Source organism: Coturnix japonica, chromosome 15 (genome assembly GCF_001577835.2).
Source record: "Coturnix japonica isolate 7356 chromosome 15, Coturnix japonica 2.1, whole genome shotgun sequence".
In the NCBI taxonomy this organism is placed as follows: domain Eukaryota; kingdom Metazoa; phylum Chordata; class Aves; order Galliformes; family Phasianidae; genus Coturnix; species Coturnix japonica.
This window is the reverse complement of record NC_029530.1, coordinates 4,699,761-4,719,035: the sequence shown is the minus strand read 5'-3', so window position 1 is coordinate 4,719,035 and position 19,275 is coordinate 4,699,761. Positions and strand designations below refer to the sequence as shown.

The window sequence follows — 19,275 nt, the reverse complement described above, 5'->3', positions numbered from 1 at the left end:
TTAATCTCATGTTTAATTCGGCAGCGTGGGTGTAAGAGCCAGAGGCAAAACCCTATAGCAGCTTGAATGGAATCGGGATTTCCCCTGAAAGCAAGGCCCAGAAATCCAATGGGAAATGTAATTCCCAGCGCCGCGATTCGGGCCTGGCCGCCCTGACCGTCCGCGCTGGGCTCGGAGCTGCAGCGGCGGGGCGGCCATCTCAGCGCACGGAGCGGGGCCGGGCAGCGGTGCGGGCCGAGCTGCACCAACCCAGAGCGGGGCTCCGTGTTGGCTCCCAGGCCGCTTCCATCCCGCTTCCTTTGTCTCGGCGCTCCGGCCCGGCCCACCCGCAGGCCCCGCCGCCCGCTCCGTGCCGATCTCCGCCCGCGGTGGCCGAGGCCCGGCCGGACTCGGGGCTGGGGGTCGCCGCCCGGCGCTGCCCCATCGAGCGGCCGCGCTGTCCCCGCTGTCCTCGCGGAACGGCTTTGTGCGAGCCGGCCGCGATTGGCCGCGGCGCCAGGGCCAGCCCCTTCCTGGATGCCTGGCATGAATATGCACGGCCCCCTTCCTCCTCCTCCTCCTGCATGTGTGTGTGTGTGCGGGGAGCGGGGCTCCGCCAGCAGCGCCGCTCCAGCCATGTCAGCTCGGCTCCGCCTGGGCCCACCATGAGCCATGGCCATGTCTGCGAGCGCCGACGAGGAAGACTACGAGTCGGAACCGGAGCCCGAACCGGGACCGGGGCCCGAGCCGGGGCCGGAGCAGGTCCGGGGCGGGCGGCGAAGTTTGCAGCGGGAAGGGAGGGGAGGAGGCCGGGCCGGGTCGGCAGCGGGGCCGGGAACAATGTGGGGCCGGCAGCGGGCCCGGCTCGGCCCGGCCCGGGGTGAGCGAAGGCGCCGCCGCGGCCCCGGGTGTGTCCGCGGCCCCCGGGTGGGAGCGGGGCCGGGCCGGGCAGCACACGGGGCCCCGCGGGGCGGGAGGGGCGAGGGGGGGGAGCCCGCGGCCGCCGTGGGGTGTAGGTCGGGTTTTGTAGCGAGCTGCCTCGGGGGGCTGCGGGACTTCGGGCTCTGATGCCGGGTCACGGCGCCTCGTGCTGGGCCGGGTCGTGGGCAGGATCGTGCCTGGGGATGAGGGGTGTGGAGCAGAGCGGAGGGTGCGTGTTAAAATGGAAAGAGAACTTTTATTGCTACTCGCGGGGTTTGTTTTCCGGCAGTTTTCCTTTCCCTTTGGGGGAAGGAGAATAAACTTTCTGGATTTATGGAGTAATCTGTGAAAAATAATCCAGAACATGTGTTCTAGATTGAGTAGTTTACTCCCTCAGAACTACCTGAGCAATTGAAAATGCACCGGGAATAGGATGAAACATGTGCATGCAATTTAACTGAACTCAGTTTTTTTGTTCACGATTCAAGGTGTTTGCTCTTTCAGATAGTCTCATCATTTGCTTCTTGAGACACGTTAGCTCATGGGCCGGGTGCTCCGTCTGTTCCCCAGGCCGCTTCTTGCATTCACTTTGCATTGCCCCAAGAGAACAGAGCTGGAAGTTTGGCTGTGGCTGTGGTGTGCACAGGGCATGGATCCGGTGCGGACACGGAGAGATGGAGCTGTGCTGTGATATCAGCTCAGGCCAGGGCTTGGGGGAGTCACTTCACTGAGGCTCTGCTGCATTCCGTGGGTGGTGTGAGCACATGGGCTCCTTCACTGCTCACCTCTCAGCCCCAGCCCTTCCTCAGACTTTGTCCCTCGCTAGGCCTCTTCAATTTGCTTCCCAATTCTGATGTGATTTTTGTATGGCTTTTTAAAGGGCTCATGGGTCGGGGAGCAGTTAAGCCTCAGCTGTGTTGCACTGGCTGTGAAATCACTGTGAAGGGCACAAGTTCTGGCTGGAGGAATTTGGGAGGTTCTTGTTTTGGTAAAATTTTATATCTAACAGTTTAACAACAACACGAGAAAGTGGAGAGCCTTCGTGTGGAGCTCCTGAACTTAACTTGCACCACTGTGCAGGAAAGCCTTGTGCAGCACTTCTCTTTCTCTTTGTTTAAAACAGCCTCTGTGGTGCAGACCCAAGGGTGGCTCCAGCTGAATTTCCATATGAGCCTGCTTTAACACGTGCAGTTACCGTGCCTTCTGCCCAGGATGGTGGCTGTTACTCCGTGGTCATGGTGCCAGGTGTGTAGCAGGTGGAACACTCCAGCTCCACAGGTGTAGCTCAGCAGCACAACAATGGCGTGTGGGTAGGAGCCGTGGTGTTGTTGCTCCTGGTTTCTTCCAGCTTCTACCTTCAGCCTCTCTTTTCCCTTAGTCCATGGCTAAGCTGAGAAGGTCAGGACTCATGTTTCGCAGCACGGGTGTGGATAGGATTTACTGTGCTGCAGTCAGCACCAGCAGCAAGTTGGGAGCATGAGGGCCGGGGCACGTGCCCTGACCTGCTGGGCTGCTCGGGGTAGGACACAACGTGGTTTGTGACAGTGACAGTTTCTCTAGTGGAGCTGTGTGTATAAACAGAGTGAGAAGAGTGTTCCCGGACAGCACTGGTGGAGTTTCTCCCAAGCAGCAGCAAGAAGAGAAGCTGTATTTGTGTGAGGTGCCCCAGGTCTGTACAGTTTGCTGGTGTCATACTTTGTAACAGCTTCTACTTTGGATGCAGCTTATCTACAAAAGCATGTTTTTGCTGATATATCTTATTCCATCCTCCAGGCCTAACTTCTACCTCCTCATCAGTGGAGGAAAATAAATGGGGGCACTTGCATCAGTGCTCACGTGCAGGTTTGTCACACCTGTATCACAACATAGCTCTGTTGGCAGAAAAGCTGCTGAGTGTCAGTGATGCACTGACGGACCTGCAAGGTACAAACCCTTCCACTGACTTATGGAAAATGGCTCTGATTGTTCAGCACAGGAGCTCTGTGTGATGACCTAGTGGTGGTCCCTGGGAGCTACAGGAGAGGACAAGAAGAGTTGTGGGTAGGAATCAGGAGATGGGAACATCTGGAGATTGGTCCTGTCTGGTGGTGGCTGAGAAGGGAGGAATGCTGCCTTCCCCTGCCCTGATGCTTATTACTTACTGGTGGTTGGGGACACCTCCAGCACGGCAGGAACATGTGGGTGACATGGCCATTGCCACGAGGGGAAACTGGAAATCTCTTTTGGGCAGATAGTTGTAGTCAGACACATTAAATCTGTGGCGTTGGCTTGCACTCTTCCTTTGTACAGCTTTTAAGGATGTTATTGGCATCTACATGATTTTTGTTGTCTTAAACTGGCTTCCTTCTTATCACTTCTGAGTTCCTGCAGTCGCATCATGCTGTTCTTTCTTCCATCTCTTACTAGGGTTTCTGTAAATCATTGAAGAGATTGAAGGGCTTCATGCTGAAGAATTGTTGGCTGGTCTGAGCTTGTTTAGGGAGCATCCTCCAGTGCTTCCCCCTCATCTGAGTCAAAAAAAAGCTTCTGCCCACCTCTAGCGTGGTGTGGAAAGGTGAAGAAATGATCGACTGCATTCCTTCTTGCTGGTACTTGGGGGATTTTTCCCGTGCCCAGTAGCAGTCCAGTTCCAGCCTGACGTCCCATGTTCTCATCTCTGAGGTAGCTGGTATTGCTGCACAGACTTGGTCAAACTGCACTAAATCAGCATAATGAGAATCTGTCCGTATGTTACAACAGGAAATCATCCCCATCCTGCAGGTGCGAAGGATATACTAGTGTGGCACAGCACCTTAAAGCAGGGAAAACCGCAGCTGTAAGGTGTTTTTTCTTGGGGAGGTTTGCGCAGCAGATATGTCAGCTGTTTGGATCGTTCTTGGTTAGGAAGTGAAGTGCTTTGGGGTCTTGTAGCGCTGGCTGTTGCTGAGCCCTTCAGGTGGACTCTGCATACCCCTGGATTTCTTCAGGAGCTGTGATGTGTTGCTGCTGGCAGTAATTGGGTTGCTAGAGTGAGACATGCCAAGGCCACTTGTGGAAGGGCTTATTTCTGGGCTGTAGCATTTGTCAGCCGTGCTCTTGGAGCATCTTGGACTGTCTCCTGATGTCAGCAGACCTTCATCTACGTGTAGCTGTCTGGTGATAGCGCCAGCAGAGTCCCTTGGTTCTGGGGTAGCAGTTGGAGAACATTGGCACCTACTTAGTGATGCTTTTAACAGCTGATGGCTCTTCAAGTTGTCTCCAAAGATTCTTTTGGTCCCTTTTTTTATTTTTTTAAAATAATTTGGGATCTTTCAAATTATTCTTTGCAACTGTGAAGGTCAGAAATATGTTGCTATAAACACCTAAGCTGTGATTCTCTTGCAGAAAGCACTGCGCTTCCCTTAGTGCCTCTGCTGCCTCTGACCCCAGTCTTGGTCCTGAGCAGATGCTCACAACCGCTGTAAGGGCGTTAAAGTACCTGTAAGCAAGCAGCAAGAACTGGCAGCATTTTCTTTTTGTTCAAAATAAGCTTTGTAGTCCAGTGTGTATTATATCTGGTGGGTGGGCAGCTGCCATGGTAAACCAGCCTAGGGAGGTTTTACCATTGCCCCGTTATTGATGGGGCAGTTCTGTGGCATTGACCTGGGAGGGCCCTAAATTGCTGTGCAGAAATGGAAACAGCCACCAGGGAACTCTTCACCAGGTTACCTGCCAGGGCAGCGCGATTGAAAACCCACGGTCTGAGCTGGAAATCCCACAGCATCTCTTTCCTAGCATTGACCTGGAATTCATCTGGCTGTCTGCCACTTGCTAAATAAACCCCAAGTCGTGTTGGAGGCTCCTTCTTCCCCTTGAATCCCAGCCTCTTTCTGGGATAGCAACCCACAGGCCAGATTTCTGCTGGTGAGATTTGGAAGCAACCAAGTTAGAGCCCCTTGAAACTGGATACGAGTGGGAATTCCTGCAGGGCCCCTCCAGCCTTGCTGGCCAGGACATCCTGGGCTGAGGGCGGGTTGGCTGGGAGCTGGCTGCTGCTCGGCTCACTCAGACCCAGCTGGGACAGTTGTTGGCGTTTCCTGATGGGTGATGAAAAGGGCTGGATAGGTGTGTTATATGGAGTGAGCCAGAGATCTGCCTGCCTGCTTTCCGCTGTGTAGCAGTTTATAAGGAAATCTGAGTTGTGTTTTGGCTTCAGACTTGTTCTTCTACCTTTCTCTTCCTGCATTTTTAATTTCGTTTTTATGTTTTTAATCGGGATTCTCAGATTTCATGTTCAAACAATGCCATTTTTACCACTTGTATCTTCCCAGTGACCTGGTGCTTAAGATGCAGTCCTCACAGTTCGGTCTGGGCTGTTGGTGCTGTGGCAGAGCCTGGCATTGCCTTTTGTTTTTGGGGGGGGACACTAAGTCTGAATTTTCCTTGAGAGAGATTGCATTTGAAAAAGCCTGTTCTGATGGCATTGTAACTGGTATTTGTTGCTTTAAAAAAACTAATCGTGTTTAGACCAAGTGGGAAGAAGTCAAGGACTCAGGGAGTCTTCTGCGTGCCGTTGATGAAGAGGAGCTGCCCGGCTTGTTGTGTGTATTTCAGTTTAACTTACTCCCTTCGGTTCGTTTTTCTCATTTCCTTTGCCAGTGGAGGCTCTAATAGAGACAGCGGAGGGGTGATTCATGCTGAGGAAGGAAATTATCTCTTATCTAGGTGCTAAGCCAGTCCTGCCAGCGCTGACTTTATCCTTGAGAGGCTGCGATGTTGGTCTAAAAGGCAAATATTTATTCTTTAGAGTGTCTGAAATTGATCTGAAATCTGTGTGTCTGGTGCAGTTTCCGATGGGAAGCTACACCTCTGTGTGTTCACATAGCACAGCGGGATCCAGCTTGTTCTGGAGGAGTGCAATTAAAACTTGTAGAAATCTGTGTAACGTTGGCAGCAGCTGAGCAGTTTTTTCTCCCACCTCGGTTACAGCGGGCAGGGTTACTGTATAGTCAGACACTTTGAAGCTTTCACAGCTGCAGGTAGAGTGTTGTCCTGGCCCTTTCTTTTAAAAGCTGCAGTGGAAATTCTGCATTGCTTCCTATGGTCCACCTCCTCCCACCTCAGTGATCGCCCAGAATGCAGCACAAACAGAAAGTGAAACTGCTTAGATTGTGCTTTGTGTGCCGAGATGTGCAGAAAGTGGGAAAGGTGCACCAGTAGTAACACAGATGAGCTTTGTGGTCCTCTTGTTGTCATCTTTATAGCGAAAGCTGTCAGTAGTAAGGATGAGCCAAGCCAGTCTTTGTGTAATTAATTACCTTCAGACAGTTACTTTGTTAGGGATATTTGATTTGAGATATATGTTCTTATGCTTAACAGGGAATTTCTTATTAGAACATGAAAATCAGATAAGCAGAGTCAATCAATTGCAGTTAACCTAATGATTTAAAGTCTTGTTGGGTGCCTTTAGTTTCTACCTTAAAAGTCGCTGAAGTCCAGACCTGGGATGCCCTTTTTGCATGGTGTGTTATTATTCTGGCTCGGAGCACTTGTTGGTATTGGACATGAAGGGAACTGTTTTGTAATATTTGTGTTCCATTTTCTACTTTGCCACTTGGCAGTAGCCCATACTTTCGCTTTTCATTAGGGAGGTCTCTGTAGCTTGAGCCACTGTTGCCGAATGTTGCCCTGCTGTATCTAGCCTTAGAATTACTGTTGCTGTCTGCTTATGCTCTTCCATTTCTGAAGGAGGAGAGCAAACCTTAGGACTAACGTGAGCACAGGCCTAAGAGCTCCCAGCCCCGAGCTCAGCCATGGCACTGGTTACATCTTTGGCCTAAGCCAAGTATGTCACAAGGGACCTGGTCCTGTGTTGGGTTGTATGTAGCCAGTGTCCTCCTGTCGAATTGGGCTTGCATTATGTTTGGCATATCACTGGGGCCTTGATTTCTTTGTCTTTTTATAATGCATCTTTTCCTCAAAAGGTAATGGAATTCCTTAGCTGTAAGAATGATTGTGTGCATCTGCTGGGTATTAGCCATCTGCGTATATTTGATACATCTGTCACTTTTACATCAGAGATGCGTACAGCTCCTGTCAAAGGAATTCCTGTTGTTTAGGTGGTACGTGGGATGTGCAGTTAACCTCGTATGTCTGGCTCTTTCAGAACAGGGCGGTAGGACGGCCCAAAGGGAAGCTGGGCGCTGCCTCTGCAGTGAAGCTCGCAGCTAACCGGACCACGGCCGGGGCACGACGCAGGAGGACGCGATGCCGCAAGTGCGAGGCCTGCCTGCGGACAGAGTGTGGCGAGTGTCACTTCTGCAAGGACATGAAGAAGTTTGGGGGGCCTGGCAGGATGAAGCAGTCCTGCATTATGAGGCAGTGTATCGCAGTAAGTAAACCTCGTGCTACGGTTCTTTTGGAGATTTCTTTCTCGTATTTGCATCTGGTGGCAAGGTGTGGAGCTGAGAACACTTTCATGTGAAGTTTTTGAAGTGCGTTGGGTAAAAACAATGTAATTTGTACCCCTATAGTTCAGATGATTTCTTCTTTCCATCACTTCTGAACTATCCCTAAATTTCAAACCAAAGCACTCCTAAAATGTACTTATATGGCTTTCATATTCAGTAATATGGATGGTAGATGTGGAGATAGTCACTAAACCAGAAATTGGTGCTCAGATCGCACTAAGATTCTGGGATCTGGGGGAGGAGGGGAAGGGTGGGAAGCTCTGATTAAAAGGAGAAGCAGCGTTTTTGGTTTGGGCCTCTGAGATTCCTGAGAGAACCACCACCTTGCAACAGTTTTACCATCTTAGCTGCTTCACCTGCTTAAGATGTGGAGAAATCTTTGACTGGCATCCTCCAAGACTTTGTTGTTGGTGGCCACAGGCTACTTGGATGTGAATTTCAACTCATTTCCATTTACCTAGGTGTACAGGAGGGCTTTGATGGAGAAGAGCCAGAGAGCTGTGTAGCCCGGCATCCTTAGTCCCTCAGGGGCTGGCTGGGGCTGCTGGGAGATGCTGAGTGTCAGAACAGGGCAAGCAGGTAGTCACAGTCAGTTTCCTGAGCTACTGTGATATATTGCTCAGAAGATTCTCGAGTCATAAGAGAGAGCTTTGTATTTAACACATATTGACAGATTAGTCTTCCATGAAGTTCTGAATCATTGCTTTCGTATCGACTCTCACTGAGCTGCTCCTCAGGCTTTTTGACCACAGTGGTCTCAAGCAAGTGGAAAAATTAACATTAGCTTTTCTCTTAATTCTTCAGGAAGGTCTTATTTGTAGTGTTGTTGGAGGTGTTTTTTTGTTTGTTTTTAAGGAATGTTGTGTATTCATAACTAAAATACTATGTTGATTTCTCTCAATTTAGTCTTGTTACGGTTCCTTTCACTTAAGTTTTTTATTTAATTCTGAGGAAGAAAATGAAACGCTGGCAGTGAATGGCTTGGGTCAGGTTTTAAAAGCTGGTAAGCACTTATTGTTTCCAGTAGTTACTCCTGGTTACTCACACCATGTCCTGTGCCAAGCCACACAGTGCTGTTGATAGAGGATTGGATTCAGCTCTCCTGGATCTTTTAGTAAAGTACATAGAATATCTACCTTTCCACAGAGTGCTTTTGCAGCTCAAGTGTCTTTTCTTTGAACACTTGATTTCCTGGAGTGTGGCATGAATTGAACAGCATGGATGAAGAATTTATTATTCTCCAGGGGAAGAAATAGTGAAATCGTGCTGCCTTTTTAGTTGAGAGATTATGTCAGGGCTGCAGCACGCTGCCTTGTCTTCACTGATGAAGGAAGCTTTCATAAGAAGGGGTTTGAATCTTCATATGCAGGCTGAGCCTTTTGGAGGAGATGAACTTGGTTCTCATCTTCCTCTCTCTTCTTATGAAAAACTATTATTCTTTTTTCTTGGTATCTGCAGTTTTATGGCCAGGAGTGGTGTTTGCAGCACAGAACTTAGTAGCCAGAGTACTTTGATTCCTTGTGCCGCCCTTGCATGTGTTCAAGAGGTCTCTGTTCTTTGTGAGTCCTCCTTGGAGTAAACAACAGTGGGAAGGTTGCAGGCTTTCTTAGAGCAGCAAAAGGGTAGAAAAATAGCAAGTTGAACTGTTGTAATTTTTAATGGTGCCTTACATTTCTATGAGCAATCCTGTTGTCTTTACTCTTGTTCATTATGTTTTCTAATAACCACGGTAGTAATATATTGTGGTACACATCCAATAGCTTCCAGCTAAAAGAAGCCACCAAAGCAAGGCTCTGTGAAAGTAATGATCTCCACAGTTCTGGGATTGTGCTTTCCTCTGCTTAATAACGTTGACAGTATTAACTAGACACAGACTTTCATTAAACTCCAGAGCCTTAAGAGAGCCTGTACTGCCATTCAGAGAACAGGAAACTCCTCTGCATCACTTGTTCAATCAAGAAGGGAAGCAGAAGTGCCTGGGACACTTAAGGCTGTTTGAAGGGAGCATGAGGGCTCTACTGGGAGGCCAGGACTGCTGCTCCAGTCTGTCAGTGGGACACAGCTAATTGGGGCACAAAGAGATTCCCTACACACCGTTGCTTCCAGTGAGACAAATCGTGCTGTTGTTGGGATGTTTGTTCCTTGTGTGTAGTTGTAGGTAGTTGTCATATGGGAGATGGGACAGATCAAGTAGACAGAGCGGTCCCAGCTCTGGATGCCTTGGCTTTGTTCTTCTTTACCTGCCAGTGGAATGGAATCCTGGGGATTCCTAGTGTGCACATGGGGGAAGGTTGGGAATTCAGTGGCATTTGCTGAATGCTGTTAAAACAGAGCGTGGCTAAGTACTGGCATGAGAAAGCAGGAAGCATTGCCATAGATTGTGTCTGATGCTGGGGCTTGGGGCAGCGCACCGTGCTCTGTAGTGGTTACTTTTTCTCCATCTGAAACTTCCTGGAGGGTGAACTGTTGCTGCATAAATTTCACTCAGTGCGCAGTGTTTCACTTGCAGACTTTATTCACTCCTGCAGTGGGAGATCCTTGCCATGAAAAGCCACATCTGTGCATCTGGCTGTGTAATAGTTAAGGAGTTGAAGCCTTATCAGTATAATTCACATTATGGCCAGTTTCTTATGAGGATCCTCCTTTTATTTCTTGTAATGAGGCTTGTACCTTACTGTGGCAAACCAGAAGTCTATTCCCCATTAATACTAAGGTAGCTTTTTAATTAGACTGGCATTCAGCGCTTTGACATAGGTGTTGGATGTATGAGGTGCTGCCATTCCATTTCTCCCTGAGCAAAAAACAGAAAATAACTGCAGTTGTGACGCTTTGGGAAGAGAAATCCTCTTTATAAGTGTCTGTGCTGTGCTTTTTCACTGCGCTGGAGGGGAGCAGGGCCTCCTATAATAGACTGTCAGTTGGCAAGAGGTCTGTTCTCAGCCCTGTTGTAGGCTTGCCATGAGGGCTGGATGGGTCCCGTAACATCTGTCTGCCCTGCTTGTAAAACAGGGGAGCTGCCAAATTGTTAGATTGTGAAGCTTAGTGGATGTGAATAGTGATGTTCTAGGTTGCTTCTTTGCCCTCCATTGTACTGTAGTAAAGTGACTTTTGTGCTAATGTCTGTGTCAGCTCACAGATTAAAGAGACCTTGGGGGGAGGAAAAAAAGTCATTTTCATCCTTGCAATTCCCCATGGATTTATGCTGCTACAGGAAAGGCACTTTCATTCCCTAAACATGTCCTGCAATGCTTTCTCTGGGTACCCAGCCCCAGTTGTTACCAGTTTTTCTCGCCTTTGTTGATCTGCTGGGATGGAGCCTTCAGCAGTTTGCACAATTAAGCCCTGTTTATCTTCTCTTTGGAATGAAAATACTGTAAATGCATTTTGAATTCTTCTGTTCCCATGTATCTTATGCGCCCTGATCAAGACTTCCTTCTGATATGTGTAAACAGCCGGTGTTGCCTCATACTGCTGTATGTCTGGTGTGTGGAGAAGCTGGGAAAGAGGACACTGTGGAAGAGGAGGAGAGCAAGTTTAATCTCATGCTAATCGAATGCTCCATTTGTAATGAAATAATACACCCAGGATGCCTTAAGGTGAGTGAAAGGATGTAATACCTGTTGGAAACAAACAAACAAAAAGATTAGATACCACCTGAATGTAGAAGTAGGGCACAGAAATTAAGAAACTGCACAGATATACCTTTTAGTGGCAGCTGGCCTTAAGGGTGGGAGCAGACATTGCAGTAGGAAGACTGAAGCTCTAGAGAAGAAACTGAGCAAGTTTTAGGCTGACTTGAGTATTGTGAGCAGCTATTCTCTTGGTTGGTAACAGAAGTGTATTTTTGGGCACATTCCTGTGTCTGAACACTTAGAAGCCTACTTTCTCCAAAGCTGGTTGCGTCTTGGCTGCTCAGCCATTCTCTGATTTGTTTATGGTTAAAGTGATTTGCCAAAGCAAATATATTCTGACGTACTGTGCTCCAGAAAGCAGCCCTTGGTCCTTCTGGGCATGGAGATGTGTTCCTTATTCAGGCCTGAGGTGATGCAGTCCCGGCCTTTCATTGCTTCTTGCAGGACATCGTGTTGCACTGAGCAAAGTGTGTCATGTGCTGGAGCAGAAAGCAGGTAGCTGGCAAGCCATAACTGCCCTGCAGAGGGGGTACCTGCAGCTCCTGCCACAGATGGGCTCTGAATCAGAGCTTGGCTTTCTTGGCTCTCCTTAAAGGCTTCAGGGGGCTGATGAAGCAAGGGAAGGAGTTGCTCATTTCCAGAGGAACCTCAGATCTGTCTCACAGCTACTGCTCTTCTGTTCCTTCCTCCAAGTGCCCTGCAGTCCCTTCATCACTGGCAGTGCCAGTAGTGCCTCATGTCCAGGTCCTAAGGACAGGGTTGCTGTCTGGTGGCAGTTGAAGTGTGGTTTCCTCTCACTGTCCCACATCTGGGACCATTTGCACAGGATGTGGGTCAGATCTGTGAAATCAGGCAAGGGCTGCTAGTTCTTTTATGCATAAAGATGTTCTGAATGCTGTTTTGATAAGTAGGAAGACAATGTTGCTTGAGGTATTTCTGAAAGTTAAACAGTGGGAAATTAGCAGTGTGCCATGTGTCTTTTACTTCAGTTTCTCGGTGCATCTGATGAGCTGGAATGGGGGGATAACTATATTGTTTATTTACTGAAACGAAAGGGCAGCAGGAGGTTTTCAGAGTCATCATTTTAGAAGGCAACAGGAGACTGCAGAGAAGCACAAAAGGAGAACAGAACCTCTTCCTTGGTTCCCTCTTGGGCACTGCAGGGCAGCGTGTGTCTGGTTCAGAGCTCGTCCTCTCCCAGCTTCCCAGTTGGACTTTATCTGTTTGTGATCAGTGAGTTTTCTCCATGAAACAGCAGAAGATGACTCTGTAGGTATCTGATAGGTCTCTCCTGTGCCACTGCCTAAGAGCTGAGCTGGCTTTAGGGGAGTCTTGATTGGCTCTGTGAAGGACTGACTGGCTTCTTCTGAATAGTTCCTTGAGAAAATCATCTTGGCAAACCCTTCATAAGCCCAGCATTCCTTCCAGAGGGAGCTACTGAGATCTTCAGAGGGATATTGTCTTTTACTGTTGCAGGGCATTTGAATTGAACCAGTATTGATGTAGTTTTTTTTTGCTGTGAGTCAGATTCTTAGTAGCACAGGTGACCAAGTGCAGGGTCTGATGCAGTTCCCTTAAGAAGAAATTTTCTTCATAAGAATCCCATTCTTTTTCATCTTTGGTAGATAGAGTGGGACTGATAGAAATGAGGGAGTATTTTAGGTGCACTGACAGAACAGCAAAAATAAATAACTGAGAAGAGAAAGTCCTCCAGCACAGCTGCTTTTCTGTCAGTGTCTTCAGGCCAGGTGTGTTTCTACCTGTGTTACTTCAGCCTCGGCACTGCCAGGACTCACAGCACTCACCTGCTGGTAGCAGGTCTGCTCCTGGGATCTCTGCATTCCCTGACTCACAGTCTTGTGCTCAGGCTGTGAGTGGCCACCCGGTGCTGCAGGCATGCACTGGAGGTGCCTCCCACTGTGGCTCAGACGCCCACCTGCTGCTGGTAGCAAACATGCAGAACTGGCTCCCACCCAGCCTAGAAGGCTTGGGATGGATTCAGTGGCAGGTTTGTTTGTGTCTAATTGGTTTGCTTACAGTTCCTCACATCTGTTCAGTTCCTTAAACTCCTCAGAAGGGACGGAGCTGTAATGCTTTCCCTTTGGTAGCATTTGTTCTGTATTCAGTGCGGGAAATAACTTGTTCCCAACTTGGGCTTGTGCCAGGAATTGTTCCCCTGAGGCAGAGATGTATACAACAGCTCCTGGAGTATCTTACACCTACCATGGGAAAGAAGGTTCAAAGGCACACAGTTGTGATAAAACCAGTATTTAAATTCTGCCCACTTCATTTACTCGTTTATTAACTCCCAAAGACTTGCTGAGAGAGGCTGACATGTCATCACTCCTGCTGGATGGTGAAACTCGAATGGCTGCTGTCTGGCTCAGTTCTGCAGGAAGCAGTTCCCTAAATCCCAGGGGTTGCTCCTGCACAGCTCACACGTTTTCACTGAGCTGGGAGGAGGAAATGCTTCAGAAACAAGAAGAATCTGCAGAGCTCTGCCCTTGCCTGTTCCAGCAGCAGGCTCTTGCTACTGTACTGCTGTTGCCAATGCTCAGCTGTTTGTATTGACTGCAGACAGTAAAACTGTGCTACTACAGTAATAAAATGTTTTTTTTTCCTTGTGGCTTTTGCCTAATTCATAGAATCATAGGTTCTTTCCAACCTTGTGATTCTGCAAGATCATCTGAGCCCAACCGTCCTCTCATCATTACTACCCACTAAGCTACTAAACCAGATCTCATGACATCTGGACACCTTTGTCACCACGTAACTAATTCTTGATATGTGAATGTGCCATCGGTGAGCGTATGTGTTTGTGTGGAGGCTGCTTTATAGCTTAGCCCTACTGTTCCTCCTTGGCTTCATTCACAGAAACTGCTTTTCAGAAACACCTTGCTCCTGTCTGGAATGTAATGAGGGCTCCTCTGCAGAAGTTCAGGAAGCAGCAGCTGCGTGGGGCAGGGCTGTGCTTTCCTTGTAATGTGACAACACCGAATGTGCTTTTTTCCTTTTCAAAGAGCAAAATGTCACAGTTTCTCAGAAGCAGCAAAGCAGTAAGCGCTTCTCTTCCTTACACTAGCTGTGGGTGTCAGAAGCCCAGAGAATGTTTTCATGTGTCTCCCGGACCACTGAATAGAAGTTTGCTGTTCTCCAGCTGGCTTGGCAGCCAGTGTTCTGCTGGCACGTGAGCCTGGGGGCTGTGCACATGGGTCTGCTTGCTCTGAGCCATGAAGAATAATATTTTAAGGAACACTTGATTACAGTGCAGGGTGCTCTGCTTCTAAAAATGCCCAACAGTATTAATGTATGAGAATGTGTGTATGGGAAAAATCCCTTCCTATTGAGGGAGCAGGCTGTGCCTCGCTTCAGGGGGGGAAATGGCTTTTCAGACGAGGGGTGTGGGAGGACGTTTAGAGATGGCATGACTACAGTTGGGACGGCGGGTGGCTTCTTTTCCTTACCATTTTTGTAAGAGCAGAATGTGCCCTGCAGTAATTGGGATTGTCCCTGACCTTCAACACAAAGCCTAGGCCCAAAGCCTTTATCAACTACCGGGCTGGCCACCGTGCTTTCTTCCCATGGATGTTATAAGGAGGGCGATCCTGTGGGCTGTGCTCAGCTCCTGCAGGGAGCCAGGTTTCTTTCCTGGAGCCCTGGGGAGGGCAGCAGTCGATCACAGAAAATGAGGAGCTGTGAGAAACGCATCTGAGTGGTCTAGCCATAGATTTCTCCAGCTTCTTTGAGCTTGCCTTTGAATTGAGTTGTGCCTCTCTATCACCAGGTGAAGGAATCAGATGGTGTGGTTAACGACGAGCTGCCGAACTGCTGGGAGTGTCCAAAGTGCAACCATGCAGGGAAAACTGGAAAAGTGAGTTTAATGGGGATAAGTGGTGCTGGAATGAAATACAAGATCTCAAACGTTCCCTCTGGCTTGTAGGTATAATTTTGCCCAGTACCGCTTTTGTTTTTGTGTTCAATTCAGTCAAGTCAAAGGAAATAAGCTGTTGGCTTTCTGTTCCCTAATCATCTTATTTTTCTTCTGTGCACTAACACCAGTATCTGGAGAGTGTTTAGGTTAGTTCTGTGCATTGCTGCATGCTAAATGCTAAGATACCTCTTTGGATTGTGTAAAAAAAGGAAGGAAAAAAAAGTCATGCGAATCCTGCAGTGTCTGTTGGGATTAGGGAAGCTTTTATTTTTTGTTTCTTTAGTAAAGCGAGAGGCTGCGATTGTGCGTAAAAACTTCTTAAAGGTTGAAACCGCTTCTACTGTAACTCCTTGTTAATGATTTTGTCTGTTACAAAGTGATCAACCCACCAGTGCTGGAGGCAACGTACATAAATAGCTGAGAAAGGCATAAGATATAAAGTTTGTTTGTGTTTTGTGTCTCTTTGGCGTACAAGCAAAAGCGCGGACCAGGATTCAAATACGCATCAAATCTCCCAGGCTCATTGCTGAAGGAACAGAAAATGAACAGAGACAATAAGGAAGTAACAGATGCTGCAAAACGGAAAGGGGACTGTGAAGAAACTCCCAGGCGGAAATCTGAGGAACATTCCAAAAAGCCTCAAGTTGACTCAATTCTGAGGAGAAAGTCAGACGAAGTACATCTGCGGAGGAAAAGGAAATTTGAGAAGCCTCAGGAACCCTCTATGAGAAAACGGGTATGACAAAACCCTTATGTACGTACGCAGATGCGCGTGGGCTGGTTGGGGCTGATGTCTCTTGCCTTCTGGCTTGTACCTCGTCTTGAAATCCCAGATTGCTACAAAAGAAACTGCGATGTTTTACCTTCCTTCCTGAAAACTGCTTGTCTAACAGGACAGTAGTTTGAACGGTGAAGCTCGGGTTGCCATTCAGAGGCTGACAACACTGGGCTGTGGCTGTTGGTTTGTTCAAAATACTGGAAAACCCACTTTAACTAAAAAGTCACTGCAAGATGCTTGGAGTAGGAACAAAGTGCAAATCACTTTTTTTTTGTGGAAACCTTTTCATCTGTTGCCACTTGGTGGCGCGTGGCAGCTTGTTTTGTGGCTGATCCACAGATGTGCAGTGTGTAGAACTGATCAGAGGACCTTTAGGAATGACACCTCCTGTAGCCTGCAGAGAGGAGGAGCTGCTCACAGCAGCACTATAGCAGCTTTTCCCTGAACTTAAAAGCCAGAGCTCTCGGACCAGGCAGAGACACTCTGAATTGCTGCGTGGATTACAGAATATTCTACTTAAGATATAGAGAAAAGCTGGCTTCCAGAGGTAGAATTGAGGACTTAGATCCAACTTCTCTTACGAGTAGACGTCGGATGACTTTATGACTGGGATCTCTGGCAGCTCTTGTACTGCATGTACTGCAGTTCACTAGGACTTGGTAGTTGCTTTGCCTGTCAAGTCTTGACAGAGAGAAACACCACAGTGCGGGAAATGTAGGGATTGTCATTCCTTTGGTGGAGAGCAAAATTCATGACAGCAGGTTATGCATATCTGCTTCTTGGCCATGAGCTCCTTTTCCCATCCCTGCGGACTTACTGGAGTGTTTATGGATGGCTTGAATTGCTCCGTGAAAGCCCCCAGCGCGTCAGGAAGGCACTGTGAGTCACCAGACCTTCAACAGACAGCAGAACAAATGTCATCTTCTGGGGCTTTTACTTTTTCTTTTTTCCAACAGCTAAAACTTGGAAAAGAAGAAACTCTTCAGGAAGAAGGTGCCTTGCCTTTATAGTAGATCCATTCTGCATCCCTTTAAATCATCCTCACGTGGGCTGAATGGAGAGCCATTGTATCATTCGTATCTTTGTGTCAAAGCAGGCATTTTTATTACACCCTTCACATCTCACAGTTACAGAACAGCTCTCTCGTGTGAGCCTTTACGCTTCCGAAGAGTTAGCTGCAGTGTCTGCCTCTGTATTTTCTAGTGTCCCATGTTAAAATACAATCAAAAACTGTGTTTTGATGACCCCAAGTACTAAAGTTCTGTTTCTGTGCTGATGCTTTGCTCTCTTGCTGAATCTTGCTCCTGCCACGCACACCCTCAGCAGTCTGTATCACTTCCGTGGAGCCCCCCCTGCACAAGCATTGATTTCTCTCTCTCAGTGCTGCAATATCAGAACACTGATACCTTTAAATTACGCGCTCGTCAGTGCCCTGTGTGGAGGATGCTGCAAGCTGACAGTAATCTGATGTTCTAATTTTCCTGTTCTAACCTGCTATTAACTTACTGTGACCTCTTCCTTTATTACATGTTTAAGGACGGAGTGATCAGCTTTCTGTGCTCAGCGCTGAGTCTGAAGTGTAGCAGCACATCCACAGATGTGATCCAATTAGTTTGTTGCAGAACACTGGGGTTCTGATAGAACAGGTGTGTTCACAGCAGCTCACCTCTCCTTTTCAGGCCTGATCTCTTCTTATTAAGGCTGTTTCATTCTAACAGTTGCTAGCTTCTTTCTTGCATATAGCAGTCAAATCAGACTTGAAGTTTTCTTTGGTTTTGGTCTGTACATCTCTTCTGTATCCCTCTGGCGTGCATCAAAAGATTAGATTAACACAAATGAAGCGCGGTTCTCTTTGATGAGCAGCAACCAGGGCAGGGAAGAAGCTGCCAGCCCCGTGAGCCCACCTGGCATCAGAGATGGTGGCAGCATGCGGGCTCATCCGCATGGCAGCGTGTCACACCTGGCGTTCCCTGTCTGCACGTGTTGGAGTTGGGGAAGCCTGAGAAGATGAGCCGAGTTCAGTAGGACGTAAAGGGGCAGCCAGAGTGTGCTTACCCGAGGCTCTGAGCATCCAGCAGGAATGGTGTCTCCACAGCAGAAGCGCAGCCACAGTGCAAGTCGTGATTGCAACTCGGGAGCTTTCAGAAATTGACCTTTTGGCCATTTGGCGTGCATGCATGTCAGCCAGTGTTGAAAGTTTGCCCAGTGAATGCATCCCAAGCCTGGTTTCTTCTGGCCCGTTGGGGGAGAGCTGTCTGTAGCATGCTGTTCATCTTCTGTATGGAAGCTGTCTGCTGTGTAATGAGTAAGGCCCTTAAGTCTGCAAGATGATGCATGGTGAATAAATGCATTTGTCACTCTTGGAGTCCGTAAAGCCAGTAGCTGGCATCCCTGCCTTTGCGATGGCACTCAAACTCGATGCCTTTGGCCTGTGGGTGCAGCCTGGCGCTGGGGCGGGTGGGCTCAGTGCAGGTAGGCAGCTGTTCCCCAGGCACCACTGCCACGCAGAGCAGCAGTGTTCTGGGTAACGCCACGAGCTGTCTGCTCCTGTAGTCAGCCTTTGTCTCTTCCTTTTCAGCGGCGATCGTGGAAGGCTTCAGATGAGCGGACCACCCTGCTCAAACCCCTGCGGCGCCTCAAACAGGAGCCGGAGGACGAGCTGCCGGAAGCACCACCCCGGTCCAAGGACAGCGACCAGTCGAGATCCAGCTCACCAACTGCAGGTCCCAGCACAGAAGGGGCCGAGCCCAGGGACAAGAAGAAGTTCAAGATGAGGCGGAAAAGGCGGCTTCCCAATAAGGAACTGAGCAAGGAGCTCAGCAAGGAGCTCAACCAAGAGATCCAAAAAACCGAGAACAGCCTTGCCAATGAGAATCACCAACCCATCAAATCTGAACCTGAGAGCGAAAACGAGGAACCCAAACGCGCCTTGAACAACAGCGAGAGACTCCATAGGTTCAGCAAAGGGTTGAACGGGACTCCCCGGGAGCTGAGGCACCCGCTCATCCCCAGCCTGCGGAGCACACCGCGGGGCATCACCCGGCCCCCGCCCTCGCTCTCCCCTCCCAAATGCATTCAGATGGAGCGGCATGTCATCCGGCCTCCCCCCATCAGCCCCCCTCCGGACTCACTCCCCCTGGATGATGGGGCAGCCCACGTGATGCAGAGGGAAGTCTGGATGGCTGTCTTTAGCTACCTCAGTCATAGAGACTTGTGCATCTGTATGAGAGTTTGCAAGACCTGGAACAGATGGTAAGGAGGATGGGAAACCATGCTGGGTCTCGTGTGTGGTGGGGATGGACTCAGAAGGGAGGTGTGTGGCTGAGCATTAGAAGAGGTACGCAGGCTGTCCCTGGCGCTCTGCTGAGCCCAAAGAGAGAGGGTGCCCAGCAGTGTCTGAGGAAGCAGCTTGTCACTGGTGCTTTCTCACGAGCAGCAGTTGCCAGCTTCTGATGAGAGCTCTGTGTCTGTTCTGTCTGCAGACACTGCAGTGTTCCCACACATGAGGACGTGTAGTCTGGGTCAGGCTGAGCCTGGTGTCACTGTGCCCCCAGGAGCTCTTGCTGCTGGTGCAGTTGTTGTTTTAGTTTAGCTCTTAAATCTCTA

General features: G+C 48.9%; 1 protein-coding gene across 13 annotated transcripts in view; it reads left to right on the top strand.

Annotated features, from left to right (window-relative positions):
• The window catches only part of KDM2B (lysine demethylase 2B), a 99,298-nt gene that overhangs the window by 76,243 nt on the left and 3,780 nt on the right, over positions 1-19,275 (top strand). For 7 of the 13 annotated variants that reach the window (XM_015877687.2, XM_015877690.1, XM_015877691.1 and 4 more), the window contains 5 exons: positions 7,025-7,249; positions 10,781-10,924; positions 14,745-14,831; positions 15,358-15,627; positions 18,248-18,921. In XM_015877687.2, coding sequence (XP_015733173.1) covers positions 7,025-7,249; positions 10,781-10,924; positions 14,745-14,831; positions 15,358-15,627; positions 18,248-18,921 — 1,400 coding nt within the window. The remainder of the gene's footprint in view (positions 1-7,024; positions 7,250-10,780; positions 10,925-14,744; positions 14,832-15,357; positions 15,628-18,247; positions 18,922-19,275) is intronic. The other 6 variants (XM_015877699.1, XM_015877688.1, XM_015877694.1 and 3 more) reach the window with 5 other exon arrangements.